Source organism: Fimicolochytrium jonesii, assembly GCF_025526975.1.
Source record: "Fimicolochytrium jonesii strain JEL569 chromosome Unknown EV422scaffold_17, whole genome shotgun sequence".
NCBI classification, from domain to species: Eukaryota; Fungi; Chytridiomycota; class Chytridiomycetes; order Spizellomycetales; family Powellomycetaceae; genus Fimicolochytrium; species Fimicolochytrium jonesii.
Window position 1 is genome coordinate 351,623 of NW_026515684.1, and position 20,562 is coordinate 372,184.

Consider the following 20,562-nt stretch of genomic DNA (forward strand, 5'->3'; position numbering starts at 1 on the left):
AGGATCTGTCTGAGCTGGACTCTGGACAGATCTCGGCTGTTACTGTACCACGTTTACCCTTCCGAGCTCGCAGGTTGATCGGCGTGAAGTGTATGGAAAGGAAAGGTCTCGCGAGCGAAATTTCTGCAACGCGCCATCAAATAATCGACATTCCGGGCCTCAAATTCCAAGCATTGGACCAAAGCCATGGGCGAAGTGGAAGAGACATCCTCTCTACAGTGTACGCTGGCTAGTAGCTACTGCTCACAGCGGCGGCTGAATTCTGATGAACCCCAAATGCAATAAATGTCCTGCAACGCACACACGCGCCCTTTGTACGCCAGTAACGATCTATGAAGGTGCCTCTTCAGCTTCAATAGAGGTCAAGAGACTCATCAGAGGCCACCGAACGACGTTTCCAAAAAAAAAAAGGTCGCATAAAGATGTTCGATTGGGCTGATGGATCGCCAGGTCCCTTCGGCTTCCCGAACTCGGGGCGGCAAGATCCCTGTGAGAGCATCTGCCATCAACTGGCAGAGGCGGCGTCGCATCTGGAGACACTATAGAATGAACAAAACACAGCCTCCATGTACAGGAAGGTGCTCTGGTGAGGCCCGCTCGTCGAATGTGGGGTTTGTGGGGGTTGTGGAGCCTGCAGCTGCGGCCGCTGTCAAATGACAATGAACTCCGCGGGCACAAACTCCGCTCTTATTGCAACTTTCCTACACCGTGACTGTACATTACAGTCTACAGTACAATGAGAAAAAAGCCGCCAAAATCCACAGTAGAGACACTGATGGCAATAAACATGCCGTTTCGTTCATGCCTCAGAATGCAGCGGCGTGACTCTACATACAGGAAAGGGACGTCAAAACTATGTGTGATGCATGTCAGAATCGAAACCTCCGAAAATGAAGGCATGGCCATGAGGACGCCGTTGCATTCTAAGTTATGAACGAAACGGCATGTTCATTGCCATTAGTGTCTCTACTGTGGATTTTGGCGGCTTTTTTCTGTGCACGTCCTCCGCACCAAAAGACCTTACTGAGAGCGAGTTCATGACCCGCGGAGTTCACGAACATCCTCATCAGTCGGATTGAACAACGGACAGACTCGGAATTGGCTTATTTGACGGGGTCGCGGTTGTTGGGTGGAATCTGGTGAACCCTTCTTCAGTTTGAACCTCTAGACTGGCGAAACCCTGCTGGCGAACACCGCCCGCGGGCAACCTGCGAGGACCCTGGAGCGTTTCAGATTCATCTGCGAGTAGTTAAGGAGGGCGAATATCAGGGCTTCCTCGTTCCTCACCAAGCACACTCTTCCTTTCAACATAATCACCGCATCCAGCAGGCATCTTGAAGTTCACAAGCCGTTCTAACTGCCCTCGTCGCTGCCCTTCAGCTCGTCGCAGCTGCTCCCACCGGCAAATCCTGAAATCAACGACGCCGGCGCCGCCGCCGTCCCCGCGCCCGTGCATGATGTGCTGCCCCCCTTGATGCCCAACCCATCTGCGTCCCCAATCAGTTTTATATCCACGTCCCGCAAAGTGAGTGAGTTAGTACCGGCGGCTCCTTCTCTGCGTTCAAAAAGGACAATCATCCGTCAAAAGGGTTGTAGCGGATTACACAAGTTGCCCTTTGGCGAGATACCACGGAAACGGCACTGCACTGCCTAGTTGAGAGATGTACACAGAAAGAAAATTGACCGGCTGTTTGCACTGCTTGCCAAAGTTCAACATCTGAGCAGTTGGGCTAAAGGCCACGACCGGCAGGAAAAGATGTGATTAACAATGGAAATAACTCCCTGCTTCCGGAGCTACACTATAATATGTACAATGGCCCTCTACGGTAGAACCTCACACCCATCCCCCGCTATCCCTTCCTCCCCTTCCCCTTCTTCCTCCCGGTCGGCGGCACCGGCGGGGGCGCAACACCCACCACCGACGCCCCCATCACCTCCCCCATGCCGCTGTTTTCCACCTGGCTCCTCATATCCAAAAACGCCATCAGATCCCTCACCTGCTCCCTCAACTCCCCTGCCTCGCCTTCCTTCTCCTCCAACGCTTGATCCCGCAGGGCTAGCTTCGCCTGGTACGCGGCCTGGTTCTCCAGCAGCGACGCGCTGACGGCTTTTTCTTCGCGGGCTTCTTTTTCGGACGCGAGTGCGCGGGTGAGCAGTTTGGCGAGTCGGGTTTGCAACGCGCGGTTATCCTTCTCCACGCGCGATAGTTGTTCCGAGATCTGTTCCGCGGTGGTCACGGCCACGTCGCGGTCCTTTTGAGCCTGTGTGAGCGCAGCCATGACGGCGGCTATCTGGTCCATGAGGGAGGACTCGAGTTTGGTGAGCTGTTGCTGGTACCATGTGCGTTGGGATTCGAGCTGGGAGGTGAGGAGGTAGGTGTATTCGAGGCCGATGGATTCCATTTTTTCGGCCGTGATTCCATTTTCGGCGGTGAGTCCATTTTTTCGGTTGCCTGGTTCGCCTGGGCCGCCTGCCCCGAAACCGCCGCCGCCGCCGTTGCTGCGGAAGGACATCCCGTCGGTGGACAGGGAGTTCATCTCGTACCCGCCGGAGGTATCGGTGCCGTCAATGCGGCCCGGGCGCGACGGTGCGGGCAACTCGACCAGTTTGCCATCCGTGCGGTTCTGAATCAATCGATGGACGTACCCATCCCCCGCATAATCCCACACCCGCTGCGTCTCCAACTCCAAAGCATACAGGTGCTGCGTATCCGTGAAATGCTCCTGCGCATGGCCCTCCTGATACCTCCCACACCCAATATTCCCACAAATCAGGCAGATCCACAGGTTATCCGTCGACCCGCAGTCCATGCACTCGTTCGACATGTCGTCCTCGGGATCCTGGCCCGCGGCCGAGAAGCGGGAGGAGTAGCGACAGACGGGGCAGGACGAGTCGCCCCATTTGGCGAGACAGTGGCAGTGGAAGGTGTGGTGGCAGACGATGGTCAGCAGGCCGCTGACTGAGGCGTCCATTCTGTCCAGACAGACGGGGCAGGTTGGGAGTTCGAGGAGGCCGGGTCCGACAGGCGATTTGGATGATCGGAGTGGGGAGTGCTCGTCAGGCGTTTCCTCTGGAGCCATTGACATGCCGCCCGGAGCCTGTTTCGTTGATGCGTCTGAACCGATAGTAAGCCGGTTAGGTAAGAACAAAGTACTTGGATCGTTGGGCATAGGTGGAAACGCGTACGGGGGAATAGCATGCGACTTGAACTCGACCGATTTGATGTAAACGACATGACACGTCTCCGGTTCCAGCGAGCTATACTCCCTCCCGTTATATTCCTGCACAAACACGTCGGCGGCTTCGCGGGATCTGAACTTGATGAGAACCATGTATCGGTTTGGTAGCGAGTCGCGCACGATCCGCAGATGCGACATCTCGTCGCGCATGGAGCCGATGAAGGTGAGGAAGTCCTGCGCGCTCATGTAGGCTGGGACGGCGAGCACGCAGAGGATTGTGCCCGTCCCGCGCGCAGAATCAATTTCCTCCGAAGACGGCTGGCCATCTACATCTGGGTCCCGATGTGTCGCAGATTCCTCCAAGATACTCTCAACCTCATTCCGATCCCGATACAAATGCAAGATTCCCGCATTCAGCTCCGTCTTGCCATGCCTGAAGGGTATATACGCCCCACTAGTCGGCACCGTTCTCGGCTTTTGCCTCTTCTTGGATGATTTCGTCCGCTGTCTCCTAGGCACCTCCATCTCCTCATTCATCTCCCCGTGCTCCAGATGCGGGTCAGCGCTCTTCGACCTCGATCCCCGCCGGTCTCTGACTCCCTCAAAGTCAACAGTCGGCCGCCGCTCATCCGCCGAGCATGTTCCCCTCTCATCGACTGTTTCGCTCGGATCCAGCATATCGAACCACTCAATCGCCAAATCTCCTATCCTCCAATCGGTGCCTCGCGATCGAGCGGGCCCTTTTCGGTATAACTCGGGTGTATTCCGCGGACTCGACGCAACACCGCTGTTCTCCACAGTCCGGCTGAGCCTTGCTCCCTCAGCTTTCTGTTTCTTCCTCGCCGCTTTTCTGTCTTTCCGGATATGCTGCTTGTCGACGGTCCCGATGCGGTAGCTGGTGAGGAGGTTGGGGGCAAAGATGTCGTCGGGGTAGGGCAGTAGGGCGTAGTCGTGCTCTGGCGTGTAGGAGCTCTGGGTGAGATCGCTGGTTTGGCGGAAGCCGAGCTTTTGGGATCGGCTTGTGGCGGAATGTGATTGTGGGAGGAAGACTTCGAAACAGAGATGGTACCAATGCATTTGTTCAAAGGAGGTGAAGTGCGCTTATTTCCTGGGTATGTATGTATGAGGTTTGCTTCGTGGGAATGGTCTCGGTCACCGTGAGGTTTCAGAGATTGCGGTAGGAGCTGGGAATCTTGCTGGGTCACAACCTCACGCCTACCTCTCCTACCTAGTACCCACGCGATACTCGTGCCAAGGTCAACCTCGTATTATGCGGAAGTGCGAAAGCCATGTTCTATCGAACGTTACAGAAGGCGACATGGTGGGTTTTGAGGAAGACATGACACAGACATGATAGGACTTCGAATGTCATGATAAAACAAGCTGCTACACCGTCAATGTTCTATCTCCCTCCCACTCAGCACAACTCAATAACAACGGCGCTAGCCCCACCTCCACCATTGCAAACCCCCGCAACCCCCAACTTGCCCCCCTTCTGCCTCAACACATTGATCAACGTCGCGACAATCCTCGCCCCTGAGCATCCAAGCGGGTGTCCAATCGCCACCGCACCACCAAACTTATTAATCTTCGCTGGGTCGATATTCAGAATCCGCTGATTGGCAATCGCAACCACTGAAAAGGCCTCGTTGATCTCAAAGGCGTCGATGGCGTCGATAGACAGAGAGGCATGTTTGAGCGCTTTGGGGATCGCGAGGGCGGGAGCGGTGGTGAAGCGTTCGGGTTCGCGGGCGGCGTCGGCCCAGCCGCGGATCCGGGCAAGCGGTTTGAGGTTGTATTGCGCGAGGATGGCGGCGGAGACGATGACAAGAGCCGCGGCGCCGTCGGAGAGGGTGGATGCGTTGGGTGCGGTGACGGTTCCGTCTTGAGGCTGGAAGGCGGGTTTGACGGCGCGGAGTTTTTCGACGTTGAGGTTGGGGACTTCATCGTCGGTTGTGATTGTTTTGCCTGGCTTGCCGCGAGCACCGGGGAGGGTGACGGGCACGATCTCCTCGTTGAAGTAGCCGGCGGCGGTGGCGGCTTGTGCTTTTTGGTACGAGTTGATCGCGTAGTCGTCCTGCTCCTGACGGGAGATGCTGTGGTCCTTCGCACACAGCTCACCCGCGATCCCCATCGGTTGCTCGTTATAAGCGTCCGTGAGCCCATCCTTCAAAACCCCATCGATAATGCCCTGGTGTCCGTACTTGGACCCCCACCGTTGTTGAGGTAGGTAGTACGGCGTGTTGGACATGCTCTCCATCCCACCAGCAACCACCACCTCAGCTGTGCCGGTCAAGATAGCCTGCGCGGCGAAAATGATCGCCTTGGCACCGGATGCGCACACTTTGTTCACCGTTGTGCAGGGAACCGTGTTCGGCACCCCGGCACCCAACGCCGCTTGTCGGGCGGGGTTCTGGCCAAGGTTGGCGGACAGGACATTGCCGTAGAACACTTCGTCGATCTTGTCGGCCGGCACGCGGGATTTCTCGACGGCGGCTTTGATTGCGATCGAGCCGAGTTGGACGGCGGTGAGCGGGGCGAGGGAGCCGTTGAAGCCGCCGATGGGAGTGCGGACGGCGGAGACGATGTAGACTTCCGGGGTAGTGTTGGATTGGACCATCATGCTCGGTTGGTGTTCCGGTTGGTGTTCGGGTTGGTGTGAAGTGGGAGTTGGTAGCGAGAGTGATGAGGAGGGATTGGGAGGGTCCTTGAGATGGTTATGTATTGCGAGGATGCGCTGCATTCAACTGAGACGGCCTCTTATTACTGTGGGTGGGAGATAGCTTATCTGTGGGAGGTTGGGAGGGAGGGGGGAGGGGGTTGAAGGTGGAAAGGTGGAACGGGTGGGATGTTTGCTGCGTCCGTCCGTCGTCCGCCGCGTGACCTCAACTCACTCGCTCAACTCAACTCAGAAGTGACAAATGGGCCGATCGCTCCGTTGATTTCGACACCGCCGCGGCGCAACGCAGGCGGGGATCGACACATGCATGGGGTGGTCGGAACTTTTGACCTTCTTTCCCTTTGCAGGAGGCCATCTTGCGAAATACACGGGGGCCAATCGACACCACGTCGAGCGAGAGACATTCCGGGGAACCGGTGCATCGTTCTATCCATGCCCAGTTCTGGATCTGGAGAGCCGAACAATTCTTCTCGAGTCAACTCAACCTCCGAGAAACCCATTCCATCCCCAATCTGGACCAAGAGACATCGCGACGACCTCCTCCGTGAGGGCGAACGGCTCTTCAAATGCCCGACCCAACACCGGTTTACAAGCCTAACACACTGTGGTATGTTCATCCACATCTCCTGGTTTGAGAGGTGTTTGGTGACCGAGGAAATCCAGCACAATCGATCCAAAACACTTGCGCGTACTGTACGTAGCTACATCCGTCTGGACCAATATAAGCACGAACGTGAAAATGCATCTCGTCGACCATATGCGGTTATACATTCACTGGCCACTAGCCGACAAGAAGTTGAAGATGATTCAAAGCACTCGGTACACATCGTCGGCGACGCGCTTGAATGTGAAGACGACGGTGGACTGGCGGAGGGAGGGAGCGATATACAGTGGAGGAAGGGAGCGATACAGTGGTCTGCGCGAGATACCGACTCAGCGCTTCTATCAGTGTACTCGCAGGTTGGGAGCCACTGTCACCATTTCACTCGGCGCTCTTGCTGTTTGCCGCCGCCGCCGCCATGTGCTCCCGGCTCACAGGCCCGGTAACGTTTCACCAACACCACCATCCCACCATCCCACATCCAACCAATCATCCAATAAGGCACTGCGTCTAGTAGGGGATCAACAACTCACTCGGCGAGACGGAGGAGGACCTGGTCGACGCTCGGCGCTCTCCACAGTCCGATCTGCGGAACGCCTCAACCCCGTCCGCCGTGCTCACACCTCGGACCTATCTCACAATTAAGCAGTCTGGCCTCATCGCTATTGTAGCGGACGAACGCTGCCGTAGGGGGAGCTCGCGATGTGGTCAGTCAGTCCCGGGTGGTATGCCGCTCAGACTGCCGAGCCGAGCGGACCCGAGCAGCAGTCCGTCAGGTTTATGAAACCTGCAACTCTATCCCGATCGACCGCCGGGGATTCCGTGCAAACTCCGTCATCAAGCCAATACTAAGCAAGGCTCGTCTATACTGGCCTTCCAGTTTCAGTGCCAGGCCCTGATCCATAGTGTCGGAAAGTCAATATCCGAGACCTTTCACCAAAGAGAGTATGACTTTCAGCAAGACTCACCTCAACCAAGCTAACCCTGGCCTTAACCATCTGACTCCTATCCTTCCTCAAGTACTCCAACCCGACCGCAAGATCGGCCTCATAGCTGTACACATTGATATCGTAACGTGTTGACATGGTCAGTCCGGACCGGACGGTGGTGGTGTAGCTGGTGCTGAAGTGGCCCATGATGGGGTTGGCGAGGAATGTTAGGGCGGATCTCACGGCATGTGGTGGATAAGGTGACGTGGATAATGGTGGTTGCCGGGAGGGAGCGAGGGATTTGTAGCGGGCGCCAAATGAGACTGGGTGATAGAAAGGAAGAGCCATGAGATTTGCATATCCATTTGGGGTGACGAACAAATCAGAATACATACGACCACCGCTTTTCTCCTTGGCGGTATAACACACCTCAGATCCAGCTGCCCACCCAGTGTTCCCAAACCGGAACAACCCGCTGACCCCCAACACCTGGTCATCCGACGTCCAACTCAGCCCCGCGTTGTAGGATTCACCTGCATGAAGTAACTGTGCGCTTATCTATCAAAGGTAGATGTGAGTGGAGATGATCATGTAGTGTGGACGTTTTCGTTGAATACCTACTGAACTGGCTCCGTTTGGTGCCCGCCGCCAGGAGTTTACACCTGACGCAACAAAATGTGTACGTTGTGACAGCGAGCGGATGTACATGGCTTCCAGGCGGAGATCCTCAAAGATTCGGCCGTAAAGGAGATACTTCTTTGTCTCCGTCTCCGCCTTGTCGTGGGTTGATATGTCTCGCGCATCAAGATCCAGCGCCACGGCTGCTGCATTTGCAGGCAGTTCATTCCCACCCTCCTCTCTGTTGACCGTCGAAACAACCTTCACCTCCGTAGTCCCCCTTTCCCTCTCCCTCTCCCTGTCCATGCCCAGCAAGCCCCCCTCCCCATCCCCCTCATTGTCCCCCCACAACGCTCCGACCTCCCCGGCAACTGGCAAGCTCGTAAACAAAAACCCTGCGCTCCGTATGTTGGGTATCCCCACGGTATAAGACGCCTTCAATTCCGGCGAGATGCATTTCCCCAGCGTGACGCTGAGTCCGCGCGGGACCGGAAAATCGAGGATGCAACGAGAGTCGAGGGTGAGCGACGTGTACGAATCGTCTGGGCGGTAGCGGGTGGCATGGTGGTAGGTGCGAAGGATATGCGAGAGGTAGTCTATCATTTTTCGGTGTGCGTGAATATGGGCGAGGAGGTTTTTGACCGTGGAGGCCAGCGGGATGTCGCCTTTCCCTAGAGAGCTATGGGGCAGAAGAAGAAGCCGATCGGGACGGGAGGTGAAGGCGAAGGCAGCGGAGGCAACGGCAGCGCAGATGAGGGCAGCGGGAGAGGAAGCAGCGGCCTTCTCTGTCCGCGTCTGTGAGGCGGTCGTCTGGGGGTCGTCGACTGGGATTGCGGCGTTGGGCAGGCGTTGGGCACGTTGGCGTGGAGGAACTCAAGCGCAATGGACATCCCTTTCCAAAACCATTTTTGCGTGTATCCGCGTGCTATATACTGTATGTACAATACATATGCTACATTGCAGTTCGCTTGTCCTCTTTGCTACCAGCGACATACGGCGGGATGTGTTTTGGCTGCGCAAAGCAACGATAGCCGGAATTCAAAGCACGAAACTTGGCCATGTTCCAACAGCATGTGCGCGGTATATATAGCCGACGCCGAAGCTGACAGAGAGAAGGATGCGCAACGACGGGCAGCGAAGGAACAACGGGTCCTAGAAGACCTGCGTGCTCGTCCACAGCGCCACACCCTCAGCACCCCTGTGTACAGGCCAGAGAGATGTCACCACCAGCAGCAACGGAAGCGCTGGAACTCTACGACTACCCAGCTTGGGGTAATTCGCGAAGCTACATATAATTGCCGCATAGGGGCAAGCCCATCCGGACCAGCTGAGCTGTATGCGTTCGAATCGCGGGGAGTGGGTTGGATACATGACTGCTGAGAATGCGATGGACGCCGAGCAGATTGGGCTACCGATCGACTCAGGGTGGAGACCCAACGCAGGAGCCCGTATACGAGTGAGCCCACTATAGCAGCCACGTCCCTCAATGGAGAAGACGACCGGTATACGGGCCCCCGCGCCGAACTCCTGCAAGTGCGAGACATCGGGTGTGACTAACTACTTATCATGGGCCCCACTGGTTCGGGGAAGACGATGGCAGTTATTCTTTCTTGTTGATGTACCTGTGGCCCCAAATCGCTCGCAAGGAGCCCTGAAAACCGCTCGGGATGCAGATTCTTGCTTCCCAATGGTCCTGCATACCGAGCGGGGTTTCAATGATCGAGGTTGTTATGCACCGCGAACTCACCGCACGGGCTGCACCGGTTCAAAGCCCTGGTGGTGGATGCAAAATACGACACGTTATCTTCGCTGAGCAATGGAAAAGATCGAAGACTTTCTGAGTGATCTAGACAGAGCTTTGTCTCCGTCTCTCTCGAGGACCGATCGCTGGACGCCAATAGGCCGAATGTCTAAACCTCACAATAACATCCGCCAACACACACCGTAACGCTTCTTTTACTCGCATGCCCATTTGGAGCATTTGCCATACACCCAAATCTTGAGAGAATTGTAGATAAAGATGCATCGAATGCTGGATTCGATAATATGGATTTTGAGCTCGGTTAGCCAATCGACCGTCCCGCTGCTGGATGACACGGAACTACAAGAATCGCACAGTCAGAGGCCCGGGGAATACCGTTCATGATTTCCGTGCCCATCGTGATAGAGGCTGAATTTGCAAGCTACCAACTGCGATACCATTGAGCATCAAGGTGGCCATTACTGTATACATGCATCTGATTTCCGTCGCAATGCGCACACTCTCGAACAGATATATATATATAGAGAATACGTGTACACGGAGTTTGTTGATACGCAAAAATGATGGTTACGGGGCTGTCTACTTTGTCGTATGATAGAGCTGATTGCTGGTTGTGTCGATGCAATGCGTAGGAGCCAGGTGACGACTTATGACGCCGACATCTAAAAATCTAGCGAGAAGCCGACGCCTGCTCCTCCTTCTTCTCATCACCCTTCCTCTCCTCCTTCTCCTCCTCGTCCTCATCCTCCTCGTCATCGTCATCATCCTCCAATTCAGCCCCATAAATATCCGGGTGATCCCTAAAACACTTCTGCATCTCCCTAAACTGCTCCAAACAGTCCGACCCCTTCGGCTCCTCCTTCGAGTACACAAAACACGAGAACGCGGCCTTGAACGAGTCCCCGCACGGCGGCTTGGTCATGTTCTCGAGACACGGGCAGTCCCAATTTATCTCGCCGGTTTCGGGGTCGTAGGCGTCTTCTTGGGAGGATTCGGTGGCTTTGGCGTCTATTACGGTGGCGGCGGGGGTGTCGGGGGTGGTGGTGGGAGATGTGGAGGGTTCGTCTTTGTGGTCTGACGACCGTTGTGGTGCGGAGGCGGAGGGCGACATTGCGATGCGTGGATTCGAGGTGGTAGAGATATGAACGACTTTTTTTTGCGGATCTGAATGTGAGCACTTTCGAATCGGTTCCGCCTGCGACTACGCTATATGTCACTATATACACAAAGGGCGTTACCCTGAGGTTCTCGGTCTTTTCTACTTGTAAGTTGTATGTAGTGTGGGGATTGCAAACGTGGACGCTCAGCGCAGGTGGGAAGTTGAAGCGCAAATTCCGAACGCTCTCGCCCATTACTAATGTTACGTAAGCGCGCAGACCTCATTGGCTGCGTTTGGGCACGGTTTAGAAACCACCTTCGACACTGCACATCTGCACATTCTGTGCGAGGACCGCTGCAGCGAGTTCATGGCCCTCGCCAAGTGGTGCTCCGAGCATCGCCTTGGGCTATCCCGACGGTGCCCTTTCTAACATATACAACGTCCTTTCCCGTCACGAGAAGTAGCATACTGACATCGAGCAATGCAATCCAACTATGCTCCGTTGCAGCCTACCCCGTTGATTTGCATGTCACTTGATCTCAATACGCTACTTGAAGTGAACCTCGCGAAACTGAAGCCAAGAGACTCTGATGGTTGCTGTGACAGACTCCGGTGAATCGAGCTTCAATCAATGTGACCCAGAGCATCCTTCCAAAGTTCTTTAGTCCAGACACGTCCTCGTAGAGCGGATGACATTCACATTCTTCCGTTTTCGTGCCGAGAGTATCGACGACGTTTCCAAAGTCGACGTGTCATCCAAGCTGTCGCGGCGATGCGTCAAAAGGCCATTGCGGCGATGTATGCACGGAGCTTAGCATCCGCGACTGAAGTTTGCTTCTTGAGTATGGAGGGAAATGGAGGGACTATTTTGCAGGCAGTCGGAGGAGAACGAAAGCGCAGGGTTGGGCGATTATGTAAGCGTGGCGCTTGGGGTGTGACGTTGAATTGGGCGAGGGGACGCCGGCTTGCTGCAAAGGCTGCAACCGTCTTGGTCGGGCATCGGATCTACCGCATCGGAAAATACCTCAAGCACACACGCAGGCGGGCAAGGTTCGCAGCGCTGCTCAGCAACTGGTAGATACGACTGCTATTCGCCTTCCCGCTTTGCACTGTCCTCAAAGGCTTGCTGTTTCAGACATCACCCGCTCGGAGCCATTTCACACACTACGAACATCAAAATGGGTCTGAACAACTTTGCAATCACGGCAGCCGTAGTTACCGGTGTTGCCGCCGTCGGATACCTCGTGTACTTTGACCAGAAGAGGCACAACGACCCCGCCTTCAGGAGGAAGCTGAGTACGTAGAAAGGATGTTTTTCTCCCTACCGAAGTGGACGAAAGATCTACGGTTGGGTGGGAACCCTAGCGGTGGTTGCACATTGTTGACAACGCCTACGTCGTTTACAGGGAAACAGAGGAAGGCTGCAGAGCAAGCAAAGAGGGCCAATGCTCACTCGGCGCCGAAGGCACCAAAAGAACAAAGCTTTGCAAGCATGGGAGGGGGTTTGAACTTGGACGAGCCCATTCCATCGGACCCCCAAGAGCGGGGAGAGTTCTTCGTGAAGCACCTGCAGATGGGTGAAGCTCTTGTGCAAAGAGGTGAGTTTGAAGCGAGAAATAAGTCAATGACGTTCGTCAATCGCTCACACACACCTATGTGACCATCCAGGCCCACAAATGCACGTTGCGGCAGCAAAATGCCTTTTCCGCGCGCTCCAAGCCTACGGCGAGCCCATGAACCTCCTAATGGTCCTCCAACAAACCGTGCCTGAACCCGTCATGAGCCTGATCATGGAGATGTATGCCGCGGAAGTAAGTGCGGAAGGGCTTGGCGGGCCTCAACGGACAGGCCCGACGTTGGAGGAGGTCGACATAGAGTAAAACGAGAAGCGAGGTAGACATAGTCTTACCCCGGGGGAATACGATCGAAACATCCCCCGACTCCGTGATGCGCATTATTTAAGGAAGGAGTTTGGTTTAGTTACGTAGTGACTGGATCAGAAGCTTCGCTTCGCACGGCGTATCACTTTGTACATGTTCCCTCTGCAATGCACCTGTATTCAAATAAACAATCTTGCAAATCAGTCAAATCTAACTCAATGCCTTTTTCTCGTTCTTCTTCCGTCCCCACTCTCTTTTACGTCTATGGTTCATCTCGCATCTATTCTTTGGCTACATTACGATCGCCCTCATCATCTCAGATCAAGAAAACGCAAGCTGAATGTAAGTCCTTGGCCCGCAGATAGCAGCCAGATATGTGATCTTTGACTGACGACCTCGCATCCACAAACACCTAGACTTCCAAAACTACCCCGACCCGAAAGAAAACGTCCAAATTAAGGAAGTCACCATGTCCACCACCGAGTCCGGAAAGAAAATCATCAGGCGAGGTCTCACAGTGACCAAGGACGTGAAATCCGGCGAGGAGATCTTCCGTGTACAGCCGATCGTATCACATTGCGAGGTATCGTTAAACTAAATCGCAACCCTGCCGAAACCCCAGCGAAGTCCTCATCTATAACTCTCCGTTTGAACCACAGCTCGACGACCACTGCGCCCACTGCACCCTCCCCCTCCCGCCCACCCCCACCGCCTGCCCCAAATGCGCCACCGCCCGCTACTGCACCCCCACCTGCCTCTCCACCGCTCACGACGAGTACCACGGCTTCCTCTGCCCCGGCGACGATACAACGGGTCCGGCCGCACAGGAGTTCTTGGAGTATTGCAGGGAGAGGAATGTAGTTGTGCCGGTTCTGGTTGCCAAATTTTTGAGCAGGATGGTGTTTGAGGAGCAGGTTAAGCCGCAGAGGGACCCTGAAGCGACGAGGGCGAAGTATACCGCTTGGGGTGAGGGACCACGATGAGGTTTTCTTCGGAATCGGCGATGTACTTACTCTCCTTCCCCCCGCCCCGCTTCCGTGGGGCAATTCCGTTCCGTTGCAGATCACTTGGAACGCCTCTTCGATCTGAAACTCAAACCGTCCGACGCCGAGACAAAGGAAGTCGAACTCCTGCAAAAGATCATCGCGCCCAAAACCCCCGGTTTCGACGAATGTAAACAGTCGCTCGCTGTTCTCACAGATATCTCCTCCGCCCACATCTTGACTAACCGACATTTCCGTCCCCCACACACAGTCCTCACCCCGGAACGCTACACCGTCATCAAATCCAAACTCGCCTACAACGCCTACTCCATCCACACCCCCTCCGTTCCCTCGCTCACCACCCCTCTCGTGCCCGCAGAACACCTCCGCACATCCCACCCGCCCACAACCCGCACCGGCACCGGCCTCTACCAAACCCCGGCATTCATCTCCCACTCCTGCGCACCCAACGCGGAACTCGTGTTCCCCGGTGCGGACCGTGAGGCGGCGCTGGTGGCGCTGAGGGATGTGCGAGTGGGTGAGGAGGTGTTTGTGAGCTGGATTGAGGCCGGGGAGGAGAGGACGGGTGAGAGGAGGAAGGGGTTGAAGAAATATGTGAGTATCCCGTTTGTGGGTGTTCGGAGAGGGGGGCCCGACTGGTGAGGGGTGGTTTCTGAAGAGTGGGGATTCTGATGTCGTTTTTTTCTTTCTTTTCTTTTGTAGTACGCGTTCCACTGTAAATGCACGAAATGTGCGCCGGCGGCCACCACCGCTTGAAGCAAGCGAATGAAAAGCTCCCGTCTAGCATTCTTCCAGAAATCGGTAGCAGCCTCATCCCCCCTCACATCATATGTTCCCGGCATCCCCACCCACATATCTATTTTTCAAACCGTCACGTACATCTAGTATCAACCCCCCCATATCCACAATGTCTCCCACTTTGTCTAGCATTAACGTTATGTCCCCACACTTTCTATATATTGTATTATCAATCCATCGTCCACTGCCCAACACCAGACGAGATGAGCTGAATTGTAAAAGACGTTATGTCCCCCGAGGCGTCCCAGGATCTCCGGGGTGCTGCTCCCGAAACATCTTCCCAAGGAGGGCCATCAGCTCGCGTTGGCGGAGGTGCGGGTTGGCTGTTTTCACAGTCGCAAAGTTCTCCTGTCCACAGCGAAAAACCTCGTGCGTTAACAACCCCCCGGGTAGTATACACCCCCAAAAGCCCCCACCCACGCATCCATTACCTTGACAAACAACGCAAACCGATTCATCTTGAACGGCGTCCCATCCTTCTTCAGCCTCGGCGACCCGGCCGCGGAGGCAGCAGCAGCATCGCCCTCCATCTCCAACCGCCCGCCGCACCCGCCACACGCCTGCGTCTCCGTGTTGATCGATCGACTATGTCGGCCGTACCTGCACAGAAAGCCGCACCCGGCTAAGTCACCATACCCCCCCGGGATACATGACTGACAACCACATACCGGACGCCACACCGCACACACCGCCAATGGAACCGGTACGCAATGTCGTAGGAGTGGCAGGTCTGGCACACAATGTCCGGGTACGCTTCCTCTGCGCGGCGGCCCCAGTGCCTGAACTCGGGGCCGTGGGGCGGCCTGCTCGTGTGGTTGAGCAGCCATTGGGCCGCGTGGCAGAGCTCGTGCATCAGCGTGTTGCGGAGCTTGGCTTGACGATCCCCCAAAACCATCACGGTCATCATCGAAGGTCGGATGTTGGGAATATGAGGCAAAGGAAAAAAACGTACCCAGATCGTCAACAACCTTAACCGACAACTCCACCCGCGCGGAATACACCGTCGCGCCCCCGACCAGCCGCTTCTCCTGGAAACAGCGGCCCGCCGTCTTCGTGAGGCGTTTGGACCAGGTGACGGACATGTCGGGGGGTAATTGGGCCCCGAAAACCGTCTTGTTGAATTCTTGGTACAGCGCTGTTGTCAGCGCGGCGCGTTTGCGGGCGAAGGTTGTTGACGGGGTTGGCGCGGCTGTTGAGGGAGTGAGGTTAGCTGGGAGGGGGGGGGGGGGGGGGGGGGGGGGGAGGTGAGAGACAGCGGCGGGGGCATTGGGGAGCAGAGGTGGGGGTTTTGCCTTACTGGGGGTGTTGAGGGTGGCGAGCGGCCGTCGTGTGGGCGTAGCGGGCGGCACGATATCCCACAACGACTCGCGGACGTTTTTTCTCGGTATCGGTTTTGTGGGTGTTCCTTCACTAAAGCAAAAAACCCAATTCCGCATCAGCTCGGTTACTCTGCCTGCCCGCGCCGCGCCATCGTTGGTGGGAAAGATGGCCCTTACAATACAATGACGCCCCGCAGACTATCGTCATCGTCATCTTCGTCCGCTTCCTCTTCCTCGTCGGTAACGGCCACAACCTCCGTCTGTGGTGTATTGATATGAATTGATCCCATCAGTTTTTCGAGGTCGTCCATGGCCGTCGGATCCGGTCCGGCCGCGTTGGGTGGGACGGCAAGCGATGGCAGCGCACGTGTAAGGTGCTGCTGCCCTATCGTTCCCTGCAGCGACGGGGCTGTCCGCGCATCGCGCCCGGCGGGCACCGCCGCAGATGGATAGGAAACCCGCGCCGAGTCGTCCATTGCGACCTTCCAACGCGCTTCATCGCCCGCATCCCCTGCTACGCTCTCATTCTCGCCCAGCTCCCTCGCCTCCCCCCGCCCCCCCAACGGCGACCCGACCCCCGTCTCAAACTCCTCCCTCTCCAACATAAACGACACCCCGCCCCCACCAATCGGCGAAATCTCCCCCAACGTCGCATCCATGCACATAAACGACTCTCTCCTCACACCCCCCTCATCCCGCGTCGGTAATGTATCCGCGGCCGGTGGGGATGCAGGTTTATGCGTGGGTGTAAAGGTCTCGCCACGCAAAGGCGATACGGCGCGGATGGATTGGCGGAACGAGTGGAGGACGCTGGTGGCGGCGAGCGAGGAGTCGAGGTCTGAGCGACGGTGTTTGCGGCGGCGGACGCTTACGAAGCCTGCGAAAAAAACACAGAAAAAAGAATATGACCCCACCCATGAATCGGATATCAGGGTTCAGTTTGCGCTACCGCTCGGGCTGACGGGTGGAACCATACCTTGCGATCCAGCGACCGTTTTGAGCGGCGTGCTGATCCGCACATTCCGGGGGATCAGCGTCTCCATCCCGTCACTGTCGAACGGGTCGGATGAGTGCGATCTCGTGGGGCTTTGTATGACATCTGCGGCGGGCTCTCGGCAGTCATCCGGGACATGAGGCGGTAATTGCACGCGCATGGCATTAAAGTGGTCGGCGAGGGTGTCGAGAGGGTCGGTGATGGTCGCGTTTTTGGAGGCGCCATGTGTTTGGGTGGGTGGTGATGCCGGGCTGTGGGAGCGGTCAGAGAGCGAATAGTACTCTGATGAGACTGGCGACAATGACTCCAGCGACGTCCTACCCCCCCGGTGGTGGGTCCGCGGACGAGGGTCGGTCAAGGGTCCTGGTGAGGTGTCCGGAGACCGTGCTGGTGCGTCCAGTCTTGGCGGTACGTCGTCTACGTCCCATGGATCGGGGTACAGCCGTCCTTCGGCGGGTGCGATCGGCGGGGTTGATGGGACGGGGATTGGGGGGTTTTTGGGAGGTGGGTGTGCGGATTGTGACTGAGGGTTTGCGTTGTTCGCCTGTGATGCCGCGACGTCCGATGCGTCGTCGGAGGAGAGGATCTCGATCACTTCAATCGACGCAGCTTTCGTGCATATCCGCGTCGCACTCGCTCTCCTGGCTTCCTTGCCGCCGACATCCGCCCCACCACCCCCATCCCCCCCACTCTCCTCACTCTCCGAATCAACAACCCTCGTCTTCCGGCCCCGTCTCCGCACCCGCGGCCGCATCTCCTCCTCCCCATCATCGCTCCCCGCTTGCCCGCCAACCCCACGTCCGGCGGCCGTATCCTCGATCTCCGTCAAGTCCAAAAACACGATATCCCTCTCACCAGCGGCGTGTTTCGCATTTCCACCCCGCCAGCTATGGGGAACGGGACGGGCGGTTGTGGGCTTCAGGCGGCGTCGGGGGGTGGGTGTCGGTGCTGTGTTTTCTTTTTGAGGCTGGTGGGGGGATGGTGGTGAGGGTGACACCCGGCGAGGATGGGACGGAGCGGGGTTGTGCGCCCGTTTCGGGACCTGCAAGTTTTTTCTTATCAGCTCGAACATGGAGACTACAGGAGCTGTGAGGGAGTTGCGCTGTCGTGAACTCACCTGCTGTCCCCGACGAGTCGATCGTGGCGTCTCCGCTGGTGATGGACTCGCTGGCGGGTCGGCCTGAGTCATGGTGGCGAAGAAGGCGTCCCAGGCGGCAGCGGCCTCTTTTGCCTGGATGTGGGCTGGTTTCTTCATTTGTGCGTCTGCTCGGCGTGAGGGATGCGGCACCTGCGCTGGCGGCAAGCGATCTTAGGGCCTTCTGTCCGAGACCGAGCGAGAAAGCCCTTGGGCGCTTTGGGAGTCTTTGGGCCTTCCACGCGTCGCCCTCCGCCTTTCCGCACGCGCAACATTCCACAAAGAGAGGCACATAGATACACAGACAGACAGTCGCCTCGCCCCTACATGCATACTCCTACTCCATATCTACCCTACCCTTGCCCTACCCACCCCCATCCGCATCCCTCACTCTCCACCCCTTATCCCAAATACTTCGCAAAAGCCAAGCAAGCATTCGTCCCCCCAAACCCAAAACTATTCGTCAACGCCGCCCGCACCCCTCCCTCCTTGGTCACCCTCCGCGCCTCAAGCGGCACATAGTCGAGGGAAAACTCTTCCGCTGGGGACGCATTGTGGAGGTTGAGTGTGGGTGGGAGGATGTTCTGATGAGGAGGATACACAGCGGGGTTAGTGAGTAAGACGGGGGTGGCGATGATGCAGGGGACGCCGAGGAGAGGAAGGGAAATACGCACGTGGTGGATGGCGAGAATGGTAAAGATGGCCTCGACGGCGCCCGCGGCACCCAACAGGTGTCCGATCGCGCTTTTGGTGGATGAAACGGCGAGGTTGGCGGCATGGGGTCCAAACACGCTCTTGATCGCTCTCGTTTCCGCCAGATCCCCTGTTTGATTCAAGAAGATCAGGAACGTGGCCAGAGTCCCCCCCACACACACAGTGAGGTTACAAATAACAAGCCCCCCATAAGAGAAAGAGCCTTACCCAACCCGGTACTAGTAGCATGCGCATTGACATAATCCACCTCCTCCCTCCTCATCCCCGCCGTCTCCAACGCCCTGCACATCGCTCTCGCCGCGCCATTGCCGTCCTCGGGGGGTGCAGTGATATGGAACGCGTCGCCGGAGAGGCCGTACCCGCGCATCTCGGCGTAGATGCGGGCGTTACGCTTGGTAGCGTGCTCGAGGGATTCGAGGACGACGCAGCCGGCGCCTTCGCCGATGACGAACCCGTCGCGGTGGGAGTCGAAGGGGCGGGAGGCGGAGGGGGGGTCGTGGTTGTACTTTGTAGAGAGAGCGCGGGATCTATTTGGCGTGGAATGATTTAGAAATGAAGACGGCTCGTTCTTGTGGTGAAGTTGGGGTGAACGACCCGACCCTGCGCGGATACGTACTTGGCGAATCCAGCCATAGCCAACGGCGAGACACTTGCCTCCGCCCCACCCGCAACCATCACATCCGCGTCCCCATACTGGATAAACCGCATCGCGTCGCCTATGGAGTGCGCGCCCGTCGTGCAGGCTGTTGATGCAGCGTGATTAGGTCCCTTAGAAAAGACATAAGATGTCTTGTATGTCTAATGAATGAGAGCAAGGGAAGGGTGAACAAACCTGAAGCCCGTGTTTCATGCTGATATGGCCCGCGGCGAGGTTGATGAGGATTTTGGGAACAAAGTAGGGCGATATCTTTTTCAATCCCTGTTTTCCGTAACACTCCAAATATCAGCAATCATTCCCACCCACCCAAGAATGGTCGCAACTCACTCACACTCTCTGAAAACGACGCCGCCGTCGCAGCGATATCCTCCAGACACCCAATCCCGGACCCGAAACACACCCCTGTCCGTTCCTTGTCACGCGCTGTCCTCGTTTCCCAGCCCGCGTCGGTGAGTGCCTGTTGTGCCACGCTTGATGCGTAGTGCATGAACGGTGCCATGTTCCGCGATTCCTATTGGGATACACGAACGGAACGAAGCGATGATTGAGCGGATGGTTGAAAACGATACCCAACGACGAGGATGTTGGGGCTGGTGTGATCCGCAATGCTATTCCCACCGCACCTCCGGCGCGATTGTCCTCGCTCGATACCCACCGCTTTCGTCAACCACTCCTCGACCCTGAAAACCCCGACGTCCTCCTCACCCCGCACGCCGCCCGGCTTCGGCACCAACGCAGCGACCTGCGACGGGATCCCGTTATAGGTCGTCCCGGTCTCCGGGTGTATGCGGCCGTTTAGGGACACGATGCCGGAGTGGGCAGCAATGAGGCGCTCCCAGGAGTGGGCGACACCCGTGCCGAGAGGGGTGACGAGGCCGAGGCCTGTTACTACTACGCGGCGGTGGGGGGACATGTTGTGGGGGTGGTTGGGTGTGCCGGGTGGATTTGTTGCCGACGGAGTGGAGCTGTCCCGCTGCATGCATGTGCTTGCTTGAAGCAAGCAAGCGGAACATGGGGGACGACGCGTTCGGGTGGGAGCCACTCCCCTCGCCCCCCTCTCGTTACTCTTGCGATCTGGCTTCCCCACCTCATGATGAATCAGTCTATGCAGATGGAAATCCCTCACGGGCTCTGGCCCACAGGCTCTCCCTGCATCACACAATGGTCACTACAGCATCAGATGGAGGGGAAA

General features: G+C 56.9%; 10 protein-coding genes across 10 annotated transcripts; 2 read left to right on the forward strand and 8 right to left on the reverse strand.

Moving 5' to 3' along the window:
• Positions 1 to 588: 588 nt before the first annotated feature.
• On the reverse strand, positions 589 to 1,470 carry EV422DRAFT_574165 (uncharacterized protein). Its single transcript, XM_053073182.1, has 3 exons — positions 1,288 to 1,470; positions 1,025 to 1,219; positions 589 to 923 (listed from the first exon to the last, which is right to left on the reverse strand). Exons 2-3 carry the CDS (start codon positions 1,065 to 1,067, stop codon positions 727 to 729), a joined length of 240 nt encoding a protein of 79 aa, XP_052924306.1. The 5' UTR covers positions 1,068 to 1,219; positions 1,288 to 1,470; the 3' UTR covers positions 589 to 726.
• Positions 1,354 to 3,425, reverse strand: EV422DRAFT_551031 (uncharacterized protein; the record flags this gene model as incomplete). Its single annotated transcript, XM_053071806.1, has 2 exons — positions 1,354 to 1,470; positions 1,935 to 3,425. The coding sequence occupies 2 exons, from the start codon at positions 3,423 to 3,425 to the stop codon at positions 1,354 to 1,356; spliced, it is 1,608 nt and encodes a 535-aa protein (XP_052924307.1).
• Positions 3,426 to 4,596: 1,171 nt separating this feature from the next.
• On the reverse strand, positions 4,597 to 5,799 carry EV422DRAFT_551032 (Thiolase, N-terminal domain-containing protein; the record flags this gene model as incomplete). Its single annotated transcript, XM_053071807.1, has 1 exon — positions 4,597 to 5,799. The coding sequence occupies one exon, from the start codon at positions 5,797 to 5,799 to the stop codon at positions 4,597 to 4,599; it is 1,203 nt and encodes a 400-aa protein (XP_052924308.1).
• Positions 5,800 to 6,176: 377 nt separating this feature from the next.
• EV422DRAFT_112692 (uncharacterized protein) lies at positions 6,177 to 7,214 on the forward strand. Its single transcript, XM_053064613.1, has 2 exons — positions 6,177 to 6,466; positions 6,523 to 7,214. The coding sequence occupies exons 1-2, from the start codon at positions 6,426 to 6,428 to the stop codon at positions 7,103 to 7,105; spliced, it is 624 nt and encodes a 207-aa protein (XP_052924309.1). The 5' UTR covers positions 6,177 to 6,425; the 3' UTR covers positions 7,106 to 7,214.
• A 24-nt stretch (positions 7,215 to 7,238) lies between these two features.
• On the reverse strand, positions 7,239 to 8,610 carry EV422DRAFT_568858 (uncharacterized protein; the record flags this gene model as incomplete). Its single annotated transcript, XM_053072693.1, has 4 exons — positions 7,239 to 7,355; positions 7,429 to 7,712; positions 7,785 to 7,947; positions 8,011 to 8,610. 4 exons carry the CDS (start codon positions 8,608 to 8,610, stop codon positions 7,239 to 7,241), a joined length of 1,164 nt encoding a protein of 387 aa, XP_052924310.1.
• Positions 8,611 to 10,180: 1,570 nt separating this feature from the next.
• Positions 10,181 to 11,089, reverse strand: EV422DRAFT_534734 (uncharacterized protein). Its single transcript, XM_053070692.1, has one exon. The coding sequence runs from the start codon at positions 10,878 to 10,880 to the stop codon at positions 10,440 to 10,442; it is 441 nt and encodes a 146-aa protein (XP_052924311.1). The 5' UTR covers positions 10,881 to 11,089; the 3' UTR covers positions 10,181 to 10,439.
• Positions 11,090 to 12,046: 957 nt separating this feature from the next.
• On the forward strand, positions 12,047 to 14,394 carry EV422DRAFT_568860 (MAS20 protein import receptor-domain-containing protein; the record flags this gene model as incomplete). The annotated part of the gene is made up of 8 exons (XM_053072694.1): positions 12,047 to 12,164; positions 12,275 to 12,466; positions 12,537 to 12,679; positions 13,069 to 13,090; positions 13,165 to 13,331; positions 13,408 to 13,714; positions 13,811 to 13,921; positions 14,003 to 14,394. 8 exons carry the CDS (start codon positions 12,047 to 12,049, stop codon positions 14,392 to 14,394), a joined length of 1,452 nt encoding a protein of 483 aa, XP_052924312.1.
• A 689-nt stretch (positions 14,395 to 15,083) lies between these two features.
• On the reverse strand, positions 15,084 to 15,707 carry EV422DRAFT_479081 (SprT-like family-domain-containing protein; the record flags this gene model as incomplete). Its single annotated transcript, XM_053067278.1, has 3 exons — positions 15,084 to 15,150; positions 15,219 to 15,423; positions 15,503 to 15,707. Coding segments are annotated over 3 exons (477 nt in total), but the record flags the coding sequence as incomplete, so codon positions are not given.
• Positions 15,708 to 16,669: 962 nt separating this feature from the next.
• EV422DRAFT_112789 (uncharacterized protein) lies at positions 16,670 to 18,371 on the reverse strand. Its single transcript, XM_053064614.1, has 3 exons — positions 17,981 to 18,371; positions 17,781 to 17,918; positions 16,670 to 17,512 (listed from the first exon to the last, which is right to left on the reverse strand). The coding sequence occupies exons 1-3, from the start codon at positions 18,116 to 18,118 to the stop codon at positions 16,805 to 16,807; spliced, it is 984 nt and encodes a 327-aa protein (XP_052924314.1). The 5' UTR covers positions 18,119 to 18,371; the 3' UTR covers positions 16,670 to 16,804.
• Positions 18,372 to 18,399: 28 nt separating this feature from the next.
• On the reverse strand, positions 18,400 to 20,283 carry EV422DRAFT_568862 (thiolase-like protein; the record flags this gene model as incomplete). Its single annotated transcript, XM_053072695.1, has 7 exons — positions 18,400 to 18,582; positions 18,673 to 18,821; positions 18,920 to 19,239; positions 19,329 to 19,480; positions 19,545 to 19,631; positions 19,702 to 19,881; positions 20,026 to 20,283. The coding sequence occupies 7 exons, from the start codon at positions 20,281 to 20,283 to the stop codon at positions 18,400 to 18,402; spliced, it is 1,329 nt and encodes a 442-aa protein (XP_052924315.1).
• Positions 20,284 to 20,562: the final 279 nt, after the last annotated feature.